This window comes from Cynocephalus volans, chromosome 10, assembly GCF_027409185.1.
Source record: "Cynocephalus volans isolate mCynVol1 chromosome 10, mCynVol1.pri, whole genome shotgun sequence".
In the NCBI taxonomy this organism is placed as follows: Eukaryota; Metazoa; Chordata; class Mammalia; order Dermoptera; family Cynocephalidae; genus Cynocephalus; species Cynocephalus volans.
The window spans coordinates 96,568,833-96,584,970 of NC_084469.1; the positions used below are offsets into that span (position 1 = coordinate 96,568,833).

A 16,138-nucleotide genomic window follows, 5' to 3' on the forward strand; every position below is an offset into this window, starting at 1 on the left:
GCCGGTGGTTGTAAACAGAGTTTTATTGATAGGGAGGGGGCCGGGGAAGGCAAACTCCAGAGAGGGTCCAGGACTCAGCTGGCCACGTGGCATGCATGATCAGCTGGTGGTCAAAGGGAGGAGGTCACAAAGGAACGGGTGGCATGGGAATCTCCGACCACCCTGGGGCCGTATTTACAGGGGGCCCACCCGCCTTCACCGCCCCCCAGACCCCGGAGCCCTTTAGACAGCTGCTGCCAATGTCACTTCTGGACAGGCTCTCCCCATCTGTCTCCCTGCCTGAAACCCCGGCATTGTCCCCCTGCCCTCTATAGAGGTGGGGTTCAGAGTCCTAACCGGCATCTTGGAAGCCCCTGGCCTTCTGGAAGCTCCAGCGTTGGCTCAGCCGACGCCCAGGCTGCTGGGGCCGCCACGCTGTCACTGAGACACACACACCCCACGTGTGGCCCACGCCGCCGCACACGCCACCAGCAGCCCTCACGGGCATGCACACGTACGCCTCCCTCCCGGGCCCCTTGCACACGAACACGGCATGCACACGCACACACACCCACACACGCCAGGAGCCTGGGTTGAGGAGGGAACCATTCGAGGGGGGTCGGGGCTGGGGGCTTGGGTCTGCAGCTGAGGCCCCTCTCCTCTCCCCACTGCAAAGCCCCCCAGCCACCAGCTCGAGAACGGAGTTGTGCAATTGGTTAGAAAACTGCAAAAGAAACCCAAAACTGCAAAAAAACCCAAATCTACGCGCATAAGGTCAACCGCAAATCCGTAGCAAATTCCTCCCGCCCGCCCACCCCCAAACTGTCTCAGTGTCCTGCGGGCCCCGGCTGCGGGGAGGGTGAGCTCCTTGTGCTTCCGTGTGGTGGAGGGGGCCCCCCACGCGGGCAGGGTGGGGGTCTTGAGCACCCACTCGGAGCTGGCCCGGGCCTGGCGTCCTGGCGCCGTCTCTCGCTCCTGGTTCCCGCGGCTGGCACTGCCAAGGCGTCGGGGGGGCCCCGGCTTAGGGTACCGGGGGTGCAGTCCTGTCCGCCCCCCCATAGGGGAGGAGGTGGGCCAAGTCCGTGCTCGGTCGGGCATGGCAGCCGCGGTGACGGTCACCGGGCCTGCCCTCACCGCTGTTGAACGTGTGCGTGCGGCGCAGGGCGGTGGCCGGCGGGGCGTGGGGACCCGGCCTCCGGAGGCTGCCCGTCGGGGGTGGGCTCCAGGGCCGGGGGAGGCCATCGGCGGCTGTCGTTGGGTCCAAGGGGCCCGTGGGTGCTGACACCACCCGCCGGCGATCTGGGCTGGGGTGGGGGGTGAGTGGAAAGTCGCCGTGGGAGGCTCGGCCGGGCCGGGCAGCGTAGTGGTGGGCGTCGGGGGCCAGCTCGCCCGGCACGGGGGGCTGCTCGGGGGCCCGGGTGGGGGCCAGCAGCAGGAGAGACGACGAGGCGGAGGCGGACAGCAGGGGGTGGCCGTGGTCCCAGGCGCGGGGGGCGAGGGCGTGAGGGTGGGGATGCGGGGTGGGCAGGCGCTTCTGCGGCAGTGGCGTCTGCTCCGGCGTGGGCAGCAGCCCCGAGTCCAGGTCGTGAGGGGCGCCCTGCAGCAGCGTGGCCTTGGCCCACCCGTTCTGCATCAGGGGCGCCAGCAGGGCCTCGGGGGGACCCCCGGCCCCGCCGCCACCCCCACCCCGGCCCCCGGGGCCGCCCCCCCGGCGCTCGCCGAGCCGGCTCACGCTCAGCACGGCCTCTCCACCTCCGTGGGCCAGGATGGCCTCCTTGTCCTTGCGGCGGGCCAGCTCACGCCGCTCCCGGAGGCCCACGAACCAGCCCACGCTGAACCCGGACACCACGGCGCCCACCACGAAGGCCGCCACCGACGATGTCACCAGCAAGTTCACTGACACCAGCCCCGCACGCTCCTCGGAGAGGCTGGCCCGCAGGAGCCCTGGCCGGGAGGACCCAGTGAGAAGAGCTGGCGGGGGCACCCAGTCCACCCCTCCTGCCGCCTCGGGCTTGTCTGGCCTCTTGTCTGTCTGTCTGGTAGTGTGTCTCTGTTCATTTCTTTTTGTTTTGTTTTTTTGGTGACTGGCCGGTACAGGGATGTGAACCCTGGACCCTGCTGTTATCAACACCCCACTCTAACTGAGCTCACCAGCCAGCCCCACTGTCCATTTCAAAGCCGGTCTGTCTCTTGGCATCTGTCCCCAGCATCTGCCTGTCCTCTCTCCGTTTGTCTGTCTCTCTGTCCACCTTGTGATGTGTCTGTCCCTTTCAAAGCTGGTCTGTCCATGTCTCAGCATCTCTCTGTTCCTTTGGGGTCTGTCCTCTCAAAGTTTGTCCATCTGTCTGCCTCACAGTGTCTCTCTGTCCCTTTAGAATCTGTCTGTCTGACTCTTGCATGTGTCTTCTGGGTTCTGCCTGTCCTTCATCTACCTCCTTACCCAGAAATGTGACCCCATTCCCTCCCAGAGCCCCGATGGAGGCCACTCCCCCCACCCACCTGGGCACGGGTGGCAAAGGGCATGAGGACCCTTGAGGACCAGGATTCAGGTCCCCAGGCCTCTTCCCTCTGCCCTTTGGTGGTGGGAGATAGGGTCGGAGTGTCCCGGTTTGGCCTCCCCTCCCCCTACTTACCTGTGCAGTCCCCTAGGCCTGAGGTGCTGGCCCCGGACACGTCCTGCTCAAAGCTGACTCTGATGGGGGGAGGGAGGTACAGTCAGCAGAAACCCCCCTTCCCAATGGAGGAGGGATTGGGAGAAGGAGCTGGGTCACCAGGTGGATCAGACACAAGCCCTCCCCACACCGTCCTCTCCCCCGGTACCTGGTGCCAGGGCTGAGGAAGATGCAGGAGCCGTCCGGGGCCCACCCGCAGTAGGGGTCCTGGCTGCCAATACACTTCCTAGAGCAGACACGGGACCCCGTGGGGTCAATCAGCAGCCCTGACAGTGTCCCAGGTACCTTCCCCTGAGAGCAACTGCCAGAGTCCTCATGACAAATCTTCGAGGTGGGGACTGTTCACTCCCCATTTTACAGATAAGAACACTGAGGCTCAGGAAAGTTCACTTTGCCCAAGTGGCAGAGCTGGGATTGGAACCCAGGCAGGCCTGCAGCAGAGTCTGTGCCCTTGACTCTTTGCTTTGGGGTCATTGTTGCAATGACGGTGGAAGAAGGGGGTGCGGGCGTTCTCCACATTGAGGGCTCACACCGAGCCCCGGGGCGGGCCAGCACTCCACACCCGTCTGACCTTTCCTCCCATTTGTTTTAGAGACAGGGAGATGCCTCCACCCCAGTCCTCCAGCTCCCGCCCTCACCCTCCCAGTCTGTCCTTCCTAGTGCAGCCACCAGAGGGCGCCCGTGAGCACCCGAGCCAGGTCCTGTCTCTCCTCTGCCCACAGTCCTCCATGGCTCCCACCTTCCTTGGGGTAAGAGCCCAAGTCCTCCCTGCAGCCCATAGGCCCTGCACGACCTGCTCCATTCCCTCCCTGCCATCCCCTCCTCCCTCAATCCCCCTTCTCACTCTGCTCCAGCCACACGGGCCTCCTGGCTGATCCTCCAACATGCCAGGCTCGGTCCTGCCCCAGGGCCTTTGCATGTGCTGTTCCCTCAGGGCCTCTGACTTGAACTCAGCTCTCCCCTCCTCCCTGTGCTCATCTCCTTTTCTTCCCAGCCAGGGGGCACCCACTTACTTCATACACCCCGAGTACTGCTGGCAGCGGGCCACGGGCACACGGACCACGCAGCGGGGGAAGGCCGCCAGCAGGCCACCCGAGGCCACATCCAGCTCCAGGCTCAGCAGCCGCTGCCCCGTCTCACCACCTCCACCGGGGCGTCCACACCTGGAGGTTAGCAGGTGGTGGGGCTCAGGGCACCCTCCCACCTCTTAGGCTGCTGGTCCCACCTCCCCACCTTTGCCCAAACTCACCTGTCTGGGCGGTAGGTCTCAAACTCCTCCAGGAAGACACTGGGACCGGCAGTCCCCGAGATACTGGCATTGGGCTGGACGAGGAACTTGAGCACGGTGCCCGCCTCGGAACCCAGGAAGACGACGGTCTGGTTGCCCCAGGGGCCAGCGCCCACATCCACGGCCACTCGGGTCAACTGATACCTAGAGGCCAGGGTGAGGTGGGGGTCAGGCAGGCCCCTAGGTCCTTAGGGATCCCCTGGCCACAGTGCACCACCAACATGGGCATGGGTGTGGCTACCTGGGTACACACGGACACTGACATGCCATCAAACATGCAAAACACGTGGGCACACACCAGAAACACAGGAGAAGACCTGGCCCCCAAACCAAACCCTCCCTGGGGCCTATGCCTGTCTTTCTTCATCTCTTTGGGTGTCTCTTGGTCTTGGTGTCCTTCTGACACTTTGTATGTGTCTCTCTCTCCCTCTCTCTTGATGTGTGTGCATCTGTCTGTCTCTCGGACTCTTCCCCCCTACCTGTCTCTCTCTTGATCTCCAGCACTCGGAGCAGCTCCAGAAGCCACGGGCCCCCCCGTAATGAGTGTGTGCCTCCAGCCAGGACTGTGCCTCACCTCCCCTCCCATTCCCAATCTGCCCAGTCGTCCCTCCCTGCCACCCTGCCTGGGCTCTCATCCCCACCCCCTGGCCCCCATGACTGACCGCATCAGGGTCCGCACGATCCAGGGCACGTGGCCCAGCGAGGGCACCGCCTCGTCCATCAGGGGGTGAGTCTTAATGAAGCTGAGGATCTCATCGGGCAAGGCGCTGGAGGCGTTATACTGCATGCCGGGAGACGCACAGCATCCGGGCCTGCAGGGGATGAGTAGAGGTCAGAGAGGACTTGGGGGTCCCCACAAAGAGGCCCCAATCACCAGGCAGGGAACCTGCTCCTGTACCCCCAAAGCCTCAGTTTCTCCCATCTGAGTAATGGGTACAGCTAAACTCAGCAACAGCTAAATAACCACCTGGAAGTCCCAGCCCCCAGGACTCTATGTGGGCACCTGTTCCAGGGTGCAGGGGGCTCTCACCGGGGCCGCGGCACCTGATCCTCTGGCACCGGTGTCCAGATGGAATCAGAGGACTTCTGCTCACGGAAGCGGCCTTCAAACACGGCAGCCACTTGTGTCATGTCGAAGGCACAGACGGCCGAGCCAGGGATGCTGGGGGTGTTTAGATGAAAGAGTCTGGTGAGCCTGATGGTGGGCGCCACCTCAGGCAAGCGTGTGGAGGAGTCCTTGTCCTTGGGAGCTATTGGACACTCAGTCCCCGGGGCCAGAGATGCCTCCCTCTCCTGACTGCCAAATCCAGTCGCACCACGTCCTGAATAGTTCTCCACCTGGATCATAGTTCAGCTCCTCCAAGGCCACCCGCATGTCCAGGTCCCCCTCGTTCCTTGTCTGGATGTCCAGTCTCCAAGCTGCCACTTTTACCCCATCCCAACCCATTTCCCAGGGGACTTTCTAAAAATGCAACTCGGACCTTGTTCCTCTCCTCCCCTCACTCTCTCATGGCTCCCTAGTGCTCTCAGGTTAAGAAGTCCAGCTCCTGTCCGCAGCCCACAAAGCCTTGCCTGATCTGTCCCATCTCCTCGCTGCCCTCGCATCCGTCACTCTCCCCGCCCCCTCCACTCCAGTCCCATGAGCGTCCTCACTATTACTTAAAATGCACCAAGCTTGTTGCAGCCTCAGGACCTTTGCATATGCTGTTCCTCCAACTTCGAATGCTCTTCCCTCCTCCTCCATCTCATACTCAGAGCCTAGCTCCAATGTCCCTTCCTCCAGGAAGCCCTCCTTGCCCCCTTCTCCCAAAGGCAGAGGATGAGGATGTCCCCCCACCTGCCCAGTTCTGACCAAAGGGCTTTGGAGGGCCAGTGTCTGTTTGGTCTCACCCCAGCCTGGGGCCGAAGCCTCTCGTGGGTCCAGTCTTGCCTGGGGAATATCCTATGGGTGAACACGGAACCTCTCTGCCCATGCCCCTCAAAGCCCCCCGTTTGCTCCCGTTGGTGTCCACTGACCTGTTGCTGGGGGTGGAGAAGACGGCAAGGATCACAGGCCGGCCCCCCAGGCTGACCACACTGGTGACAGCCTGCAGCACGTTAAAATAGAAGTGGGAGTCCCCGGGCACAGAGCAGTTGAGCCGCGCCTTCAGGAAGGACGTCCACTGCTTCTCCAGCACGCGTGGGGAGCCACCCACATCGTTCTTGCACACGCGGGCCACGCGCGACACCACCACCTGACGGTGACAGCGGACAGACGGTGGCCTGAGCTCTGCATTCTGGGTAGGCTTACCCTCAGGCTGTGCTGCCCGTCACCCAGGCTGTGGGACCTGAGCCAGTCACTGTCCCTCTCTGGGCACCAGCTTCCCCAGAGGAAGTGGGGGGAGGGTTGAGAATAGCAGCCATGACAATCAGAATCATAATCGCTTCTACCCATGGGTCGCGCTTTATTCTCACATCTTACCTTCTTCCCAAAGCTCAACAAAGGAGGGCCCACTGATATCCCCATTGCACATACGGGGAAACTGAGGCACAAGAAAGAGATGTGACTGGCCCAGGGTCACCGTAGTAGTAGCAATGGTGGTCTGTGCGCTTCACTGCGGCCTGGCTGCCTGAATAGACTGAGGGGTTGGACAGATGGATGGGATGGATGGATGGACAGGTGGATATACGTGAATGAAGGTATGAGTGGATAGATGGATGGATGGATAAATGAATGAATCTGCAGAAGAGTGACAGCTAAGGAAGGAGATAATGAAGAAGGAGACAAAGGATTGGCAGATAGGTGGATGGGCGGGTGGGTGGATGGCTTAGTAGGTGAATAAATGAATGGCTGGGCTGGCTGGTTAGCTCAATTAGTTACAGAGCAGTCTTATAACCCGAAGGCCATGGGTTCAGATCCCTATACCAGCCAGCCGCCAATAAATGAATGAATGAATGAATGAATGAATGAATAAATAAATAAATAAATGGTTGGATAAGTGAACGAATGAACGGGTGGGTGGATGGATGTGCGGGTGGGTGAGAATAGTAACCATGACAATCAGAATCATATGTCTTAGCTTCTGGATAGATGGTGGATGGATGGATGGATGGATGGCTTAGTGAATGAATAAATGAATGAATGGATAAGTGGATGAATGAGTGGGTAGGTTGGTGGATGGGTGGGTCAGTAGATGGCTGGGTCGGTGGATGAATGGGAGGCTGGGGGATGGGCGGATGAATGGGTGGGTGGATGGATTTAAAGACGGGTGGATGGGTGGGTGGATGGGTGGGTGGGTGGGTGGGTGGGTAGATGGGTGGACGGGTGGATGGGTGGGTAGGTGGGTAGATGGGGGGATGGGTGGGTGGATTTAAAGACGGGTGGATGGATGGATGGGTGGGCGGGTGGGTAGATGGGTGGATGGGTGGGTGGATATAGGAATGTAGGGATGGTCAACCATCTTGGGTGGTCAGATAAATGGGTGGATGGGCGGATGGGGGTTGGATGAGTAGGGGGATGGATGGGTAAATACCTGAATGAATGGCTGCATGGAGGAAGAGTGGATGGATGGGCAAATGAAGGAGATAATGACAAATCAGTGGATGAGTAGGTGGATGGACGGGTGGGTGGACAGCAAGTTGAGTGACATGGGTGAGCAGGTTATGAGGCAGAGATGGGGGGGCTAGATAACTGGATACATAGAAAGCTGGGCAGGTAGATGGAGAGATGGATGGTGGAAGGATGAGCTGTTAAAGTAGGATAGATCGATGGATGGCTGGTGATAACGAGCGAACAGACAGGTAGATGGAGAAATGGGTGAACAGGTGCATGAGTGGGGGATGGACAGATGGGTGGATGGACAGGCAGAAGAATGGTGGATGGACCTGTGGGTGGGCTGAAGAGCAGATAGAAGGTAAGTGGGAGGGTGGCTGAGTGGGACGGTAGGTGGGTAGACAGTGGATGAAAGATGGATAAATGCCTGGTAGGTGGGTGGGCGGACAGGTGAATAGCAACAGCACCAGGGGTATCTGACTTCAAACCCATGTCCCTCACCAGGGCTGGGTGCGCCAAGGCTGCTTCATAAGTACCTTCAGTCTCAGGGGCCTGAGTCTGGCTTGGGGGGACCCTGAGGAGCAGAGGTGGAGGGCCAGACCCTCTTGCCCCTGGTGGATTCATGGATTCATCTGTGCCCCCCACTTCCCACGACCAGAACCTCTCAGCTCCATGTCCCACAGCCTGGGACTCAGTGGCAATGGGGGTGGGGGGTGGGGACCAGGGCAGGGCAGGGCTTCACCTTCTCCAGGTAGTTAAACTCCATCGCAATCTCCCGGAAGAAGAAGTAGACATGGCTGCCCCACTCCACCGCGTGGACGAAGTAGGGCTCTGTAGGAGAGGAGGGGTCAGGTCCCAGCCCCTGACGTGACAAGGGGTTTCTGGGACTAGAAACACATCAGCCTGGGTGGCCCCTTTTGTGATGAAGGGGAGACCTAGGCTGGTTCCAGCAGCATCTACTTGCGATCCAACTGAAATCTTTCCTCTAGTTTTATCTTCAAAGAGGCCAATAGATTCCCCAAATAGGGTGAGAGTTCCCTCCCTGGCTCCTCTGGGACTCTTATTCTGGTGAGGGGATTTGATAACAATCAGCCCTGCCAGATCTGGGCTCACTGCCCTTCTGGCCTCACCTTTGAACCACTTGGAGTCGTGTTTCACGGTGCGCAGGGTGGGCCGGTCCCCCAGACTGCGGTAGATGACGGCGTCGATGGCTAGGAAGTCAGTAACTGTGGCTGTGAAGAGCATTCCGTCTGGATTGGGGATGGGGTGGGGGGAGGAAGGCAGGTGAGAGATGAGATCGGAGAGGCCAGGGGGCTCGGTGGGTCAAAACTTGATCTCCAGCTGGCCGGCTAGCTCAGTTGGTTAGAGTGCAGTGTTATAACACACCAAGGGCGAGGATTCAGATCCTCGTATAGCCAGCCGTGAAAAAAACAACTCAATCTTCCAGAACTGAGCCTAAGGAGCCCCCATCTCCAGGCTGAGCTCCAACCCCATCCAAACCCCAACTCCATCCAAGCCCTGACCCTAACTGAGCCCCTGACCCCAGCTGATCACCAACTCCAGGCAAGCACTGACCTGAGCTGAGCCCCAAACCTGGGCTGAGATTCCACCCATTTCACAGCTGGACAAATGGTCACCCCATTGCCTTCTATATGATCTGGACTCCAAGAGTGGAAAATGCCAGACCTTGCCCAGAGGGTGGGGGATACTCACCAGAGAAGAGGGCGACATTGGCATGTTTGGGGTCATATGGACAGCGGGCCATGCCACTGATGTTGTCCCCAAGAGGCTGCAGTGTGTCCATCTGCAGGAGGGACAGGGCCTGAGTGACCGATACCCTGGTAGCCCCTAGCTCCTCCAGCCCCCCACTCCAGGGGGGATCCTGGCTCCACCATGAATCGCTGTATGACCATGGCCAGTTACTTAACCTCTCTGGACCTCACTTAACTGATCTGTTAATGGGTCTAAGAGTTGAACCTCATTAGTCCTGTAACTGGCTCTCACAGCTTCAGTAGCTACGGCTTCCCTGACCCCTATACAGGCCTCCTTTGGAAACTACTGACCCCTCTTGAGCCTGCGGGGAGGAGGCAGGGAGGGCATATTCAGTAAGGCTTCCTGTAGGAGGTGACCTGGCCTGGAGAAAGGCCATGGCCAGGGGAGGGCAGGTGAGCAGAGGCTGGAGCGCGGACCTGGGGTGGGCAGGGCATCTGAACGGTGCGGACTCACGCTGTAGTTGGCGCACACCGGGTTGAAGGCGTTGGAGCCGCACACGAAGAGCGTGGACTCGTCCCGAAGCAGCAGCACCTTTACGAAGTTTCGACACTCGCCCTGGGGGGTGGGGGGGGGGGAGTCAGTGTGGGCGTGGCTCGGGCGTGGGCGTGGCCGGGGCTGGGAGGCGCTTTGGGGGCGTGGCCACTACGTAGGACTGGCTGGGGACCAAAGGAGGGACCAAGACAAGGAAATACTTTGCATCAGCTGTGTAGGCAAAGCCAGGACTGGGGGCGTGGCCGTGACCGAGGACCACTTTGGGGGCGTGGCCAGGCTCTAGGCATAACCATGGCAACACCAGGGTCCTAACTGGGAAGGCGGGAGGAGGATTCGCTCTGGGTGTGGCCAGGGCTGATTGGGGCGTGGCGGGGGCGTGGCCAGGGCTCACTCACCTCCTGCTTGCCTTTCATGCGACACACGTCTATGTCACTGGGGTTGGAGCGCCAAGTCAGCTTCTGTGGGCGGAGACAGCTGGTGAGGGGAGTGGGGTCCCCAACAGCCCTAAAAATGCCCGCCGGGCAGGGCCGAATCCACCTGGCTCCCCAGCGCAGCATCAGGTCCCCCCAGGTCCTGTCCCCCCTCTCCGGCCTGTGCCCTTCCCTCACCCGCTGGTACCGCAGGTCCGAGGACGTGGGGGGCTCCAGCTCCACGCGGTACAGGTTGTCCCTGGGGGAAGGGCAGAGTTAGGGAATTGGGGGCCTCCACCAATCCTGCCCGCTAATACCAAGGAAACGGCCCTGCTCAAGGTCACTGGTGATCTCGTGTTAGGTCCAGCGGCCACTCCACCCTCCTGTCCTCTCCAAAGCATCCGCCTCGGCTGGTTCCCTCCCTCCCACCATCCTCACTGGGATCCCCGGACGCCACGCTCGCCTGGCTTCCCTCCCGTCTCTCCATGGCCCTGCTGGGGTCGCCGGCCCGGGGCTGGGTCCTCTTCCCTTCTCCACCCACAGCCCTCCTGGGCAGCCTCGTCCACTCTCGGGGCTCTAAACCCCGTCTACCCTCCCGACGATGCCACCATCCTGTCTCCAGCCTGAGCTCCAGACTCGGGGGCCCTCGACGTCTCCAGGTGGGGGGCTGACGAGCTCTCACACTCAACACGGCCACACTGGGCCTAACCGGCCCCCCAAACCTGCTCCTCCAAGTCCACCACCTCAGCTGAGGGTAGCTCCATCCCTCCAAGCGCTCAGACCACACCTTGGGAGGGACCCTCAGCTCCTCTTCCCCTCCCATCCTCCATCCAACCAGAAGCCAGTACTGTCGGCTCTGCCTGCAGACTCCATCCCGAATGTGCCCACGTCTCCCCTCCATGGATTCCACCTGGACCAGGCCTGTCGCCTCGATCCTGATCCCTGCGCTGGCCCTTGCTCCCCAAAGTCTGTCCTCACAGCAGCCACCAGAGGGCGCCCGTGAGCACCTGAGTCAGGTCCCATCCCTCCTCTGCCTATAGCCCTCCATGGCTCCCACCTTCCTCCAGGTTAGCCCAAGTGTTCTCTGTGGCCCACGAGGCCCTGCACGACCTGACCCCAGCACCTCCCCGCCTCGCCCCCTCCCACTCTCCTCCTCCTCTCTCTGCTCCAGCCACACGGGCCTCCTCGCTGTTCCTCCCACACACCAGGCATGGTCCTGCCTCAGGGCCTTTGCACAGGCTGTTCCCTCTGCCTGGAATATCCTTTAGCAGATTTCCCCACAACTGGCTCATCATTCAGGTCTCCACTCAAATGTCACCTCCTCAGAGAAACCCTCCAGACCACCCCATGACATCTTTCACACTTTGTAATTACACATTCATATGTGTAGTTATTTCATCCCTGACTGGACCCCTGCTCCCATAGGGTGCCCCTTCAACACTCCTTATAGGCACCCAGTGAATTTTGACCCAACAGCAATCCCCACCTAGTAACAGCCGGCTCCAGGCTCTAACCATACAGCCTTCGGCACCCAGAGACACACATTTACACCCCAGCCAAGCAACAGGTCATCATGCAACCCCTCAAACATGTCATCACCTGCTCCCCACACCCCCCCTCCACCAAACAGTCCCCCATACCTGTCCCCAATGAACAACGTCCTGTTGACCCGCAGGACCCGCTGGATGTTGAGGTCGTCAGCGCCCTCTACGGGGGCCAGGCGTCCAGGTCCGCTGCCCACGAACACAGGATAGTGGTTCAGATCTGGGGGAGCAGTGAGGAAGGGTATGAGTCAGGGCCGGAGGTGAGGAGGGGGTGGCCCGAGGTCATGCCCCTTCTAGTGGTGGCTCCTGGCCCGGTGAGCCCCCCGGGTGGGGCAGCCGATGCAGCTGGGGGAACAAGACCCTCCCTAGGGACTTTACCTCCCCCCACCACCCCATCCCCACTCACAGTCCCTGGGAGCCACGCTGAGCGGTGGCGGCTCTTCGGGGAAGAGGCCGTGGGCGCCCCCCAGCAGCAGCAGCAAGAGCAGCAGGGCCAGGCGGGGAGGGGACGCTCTCCAGGTCCACATGGCGAGGGTCGGGCAGGTGACACCTGCAGGCGAGGGGCGGGGAGGTGAGCATGGGGCTTGCAGTCCCGAAAACAGCTGGCAGGTGGCGCGCGCGAGCTTCCACCTGGCTCGTCAATTCCCAGAAAAGTTCCCCACTGGGGATAATAATAAAAAAATAATGACAATAATGGCAATAATAATAATAATACCTAGCACTTATTTAATTATCAGAACAACTTTATGACCACATGTAACTGAAAACCCAGGAAACGACTTCCAACAAAAATGCATTCGTGATTAAAAACTAACAATAATGATCATTATGATAATAGATACATCTTAAAGTTTATTGCTAAAAATTCAACCTCAAAACACATATTTAAGAATTCTTAGAACGAAAACACAAAATCTTAAACTCAAAGGCTCAAAAATAAAAACCAAGGGCTCTTGGAATTTTATAAACCACAACCTGGGAACCGCGGTGATTTAGAATTACAGAATACTCCAGCAGGCCAGAGGCCTCGGTGGCCTTAGTACATCTGACTCCCTCCCCAAGTCCAGCCTTTCTGTCCTCTGCTTGAATACCTCTGTGACAGGTGCCTCACTACCTCTCGAGGGAGCCTGCTTTCTGTTCCGGCTCCAGGTAACTTTGTAGAACCTTCCAGGTGTGTGGAGTGGAGACTCGCCCCCCAGCCCCCTCAGCCATGAAATGTTAGCGGAATTCACCCTCTGGAACTATGCCTAAAGGCCACAGTTCAGGGCACCCCCTACCAGAAAGGGGTGTAGTCCAGGTCCTGGAGTCCCCAAATGAGAATCCCAGCAGCCTCGTCCTTCTGGGAAGTCTCCGGCAGGCCCCGTGCCTCAGTTTCCCCATCTGAGCAGCAGTGGCATCTCCCAGCCCTTCCCTGGCCTTGTGGCTTGGGGATTCCAAGCCCCTGGAGGTGAAGGTGATTTGGGAACATCGACCCGGGAGTGCCTGCCTCTGAACATTCAGGGCCAAAAAACAGGAAGGCCTTGCGTGGACCAGAAGGGTTTCCTCCCATGACCCCGCGCTTCCAGGATTTGTGAGTCAGCGGACGCTCGGATCCCACGTGTGCTTGGGACATGGCCCTGCTTCCTTAAGAGTTTCCTTCCCAGGCTCCACCCCTGCTCTGCAGCCATGGTTCCCAGTGACACCCCTGAGTCTAAGCCCCAGCCTCTGCCTGGCACTCAAGGTCCCTGACCACCCACCCCACTGCTGGCTGCCCCACCCTCGTGCTACTGGCCCTCCTGACCCTTCCCCAGAACACCTGCCTGAGGCTCTGGCTGCCATGTGCCTTTTTTTTTTTTTTACATTGCAGTAAAATACACACATCATAAAACATTCTAACCATTTTTTAAGTGCACAGCTCAGTGGCATTAAGCACATTCACGTGGCTGTGCAGCCATCACTACCATCCATCTCCAGAACTTTCTCATCTTCCCAAACTGAAACTCTGTCCCCATGAAACACTCACTCCCCAGCCCCCTCCCCAGCCCCTGGCACCCCCCATTCTACTTTCTGTCTCTGTGGATCTGTCGACTCTAGGGACCTCCTATGAGTGGAATCACACAGTATTTGTCCTTGTGTGACTGGCTTATGTCACTGGGCACAATGTCCTCAAGGTCCATCCATGTTGTAGCACGTGTCAGAATTTCCTTCTTCTTTAAGGCTGACTAATATTCCATTGTATGGATGGACCACGTGTGTTTATCCGTCCATCCGTTGATGACACTTGGGTTGTTTCCACTTTTTGGCTGCTTTGGATAACACTGCTGTGAACATGGGTGAGCAGGTATCTCTGCGAGTCTCTGCTTTCGATTCCCTTGTATATATACCCAAAAGTGCAATTGCTGGTTTGGATCCCCTCGGACAGGTCACTCTCTCTCTCTGGGCCTGTTTCCTCATCTGTAAAATGGGTCTGGTAATGGTACCAACCTCACAGGCCTGTGGCGGGTAACAGCACAGACTCAAGGCCACTGAATGGAAGCTGTTTTAAAGTTTTTTCTTTTTCCTTTTGGTGGCTGGCTGGTACGGGGATCTGAACCCTTACCTTGGTGTCATAACCACCTGCCTCCTGGTTTTCTTAACTTTGTGCAGCGGTAACCGCAGGTGAACAGAGCGTGCATTTCCTCCCTCCGTCCACAGCTGGCTCTCAGCCCAGCAAGCCCACCCCAGGACCCCCGAGACCCCACCTGGGCTCTTGCCTCGAATCTGCTTTTCCTACCAGATCCTCGACTTACGGACGGCCCCATCGTCCCTGAGTCCAAGACCCACGTGCCGGTCTTGCCTCCTGCCCCCTTCTCTTCCAAGGCCCATCGCTCCTGCACTCCCTCCAGGTCCCTCTCCCTGCTGTCCAGTCCTCTCTGAGCGGCCATGGCCTGGTTCCCGCCTCCTACCGGGTCTCCCAACCTCCAGTCCTGCTCTTCCAGCGCATCTTCCACTTGGTAGTGAAGGATCTTTCCAGAATTCAAATCTCACATGGTCCTCCCTGCTCTAAACTGTGGTTTCTCACCCTCTGCGCCATCAACAGAACTGTCAACATCTGGGACTAGATCACTCTCTGCAGTGAGGCCGTCCTGGGCACTGCAGGTGCTGAGCAGCGTCCCTGGCCTCCACCCACTCCATGCCAGGAGCACCCTCCAGTCGTGACAAGCACAGACGTTTCCAGACATGGCCGAGTGTGCCCTGGGGGGCAGAGGGCAAAATCACCTCTGGTTGACAGTCACTGCTCTAAACTCTTTTATGGTTCCCCAGTGCCCTTGAAATGAAGTCCCAGCTCATCCCCTCCCTTCTGTCCCTAACTCTGGACAGCTGCACATACATGCTGTTCCCTCTGCCTGGAACACCTCCTTTCCTCCAAGTAACCTGGTGAACACATCCTTCAAGTCTCAGACACCACCTTCAGGAAGCCTTCCCAGATTCAGCCCCCAGGCTGGGCAGGGGTCTCCTCCCACAGTGCCTGTGCACCCCTCTTACTGCCACGATCACTCTGTCTTGTAACTGCCTGGTTAACTGTCAGTCTCTCCCACAGGACCATGAGGCCTGAGAAGGCAAGGCTGAGTGTCTTGGCCACCACTGTGTCCCCAGCACTCAGCACAGGACCTGGCATAGAGGAGGAGCTCAATAAATATAAAAACAGCAAACACTTACAAAGCACTTGCTATGTGCCAGGCATTGTCATAAATACTTTAACTCATTTATTCTGTACATCACACCCAAGTGGTGGGTGCTGTGAATAGGTCTTTTACATAGGGGAAACCGAGGCACAGAGAAACCAAGTCACTTGCCCAAAGCCAGGGAACTGCAGAGCCGAGATTGGAACCTGCTCAGTCCACTTTACTTATTTTGACTCTAATGCAGAACTGAACCCCAAACGCTCTTTTTTTGGGGGGGGTATGGACCACTTCAGGACCAACCCACTGCACCTGGCCCCAGTTTATCCCCAGACCTGGGGTTACCAGAGACCTCAGCGCCTCTCCCATCCCCCAAGACCATCTGCTTCTCTCCATGAAACTCGAGGTACCTCTGCCAGCAGCCACGCGGCGCCCGCCTGCCCGGAAGGGGCCCCACCACCTGCCAGGCTGGGGCTGCCCAGCACCTGGCCACAGGGAGCCGCGTGGCCGGCGGGCGCTGGGCAGCCACATATGCGCGTGCCCATGGGGGCCTGCAGCCCTAGGGACATGCATTCCTGCGACTGGGGTCAGGAGGGGTGGGAGAGAGTCAGAAAGCTACACAGCCTCCACCCAGGGGGCCTCACGCTGTGGCAGGGTCTCTTTGCCTGACCCCCCCGACTGCCACTCCAGCTCTTCACACAATCCCACTGTGCAGATGTGGAAACTGAGGCTTGGGGATGGAAATTCTGCCGTACTTCACCTTCTCTCCCTGGGAGCTGCGTTCTCAGGAGAGCCCAGACCCCTCAC

General features: G+C 59.1%; 1 protein-coding gene across 3 annotated transcripts in view; it reads right to left on the reverse strand.

Moving 5' to 3' along the window:
• The window catches only part of SEMA6B (semaphorin 6B), a 27,415-nt gene continuing 11,277 nt past the window's right edge, over positions 1-16,138 (reverse strand). The window contains exons 1-17 of one of the 3 annotated variants that reach the window (XM_063109602.1): positions 12,968-13,145; positions 12,097-12,240; positions 11,787-11,910; positions 10,345-10,405; positions 10,132-10,194; positions 9,698-9,799; positions 9,185-9,275; positions 8,602-8,721; positions 8,214-8,302; positions 5,956-6,173; positions 4,970-5,101; positions 4,602-4,751; positions 3,901-4,083; positions 3,665-3,814; positions 2,800-2,877; positions 2,613-2,671; positions 1-1,923 (exon numbers count right to left, since the gene is read on the reverse strand). In XM_063109602.1, coding sequence (XP_062965672.1) covers positions 1,001-1,923; positions 2,613-2,671; positions 2,800-2,877; positions 3,665-3,814; positions 3,901-4,083; positions 4,602-4,751; positions 4,970-5,101; positions 5,956-6,173; positions 8,214-8,302; positions 8,602-8,721; positions 9,185-9,275; positions 9,698-9,799; positions 10,132-10,194; positions 10,345-10,405; positions 11,787-11,910; positions 12,097-12,240; positions 12,968-13,070 — 2,790 coding nt within the window. In that variant the 5' untranslated portion in view covers positions 13,071-13,145 and the 3' untranslated portion in view covers positions 1-1,000. Of the gene's footprint in view, positions 1,924-2,612; positions 2,672-2,799; positions 2,878-3,664; positions 3,815-3,900; positions 4,084-4,601; positions 4,752-4,969; positions 5,102-5,955; positions 6,174-8,213; positions 8,303-8,601; positions 8,722-9,184; positions 9,276-9,697; positions 9,800-10,131; positions 10,195-10,344; positions 10,406-11,786; positions 11,911-12,096; positions 12,241-12,967; positions 13,147-16,138 lie in introns of those variants that run through there. The other 2 variants (XM_063109603.1, XM_063109604.1) reach the window with 2 other exon arrangements.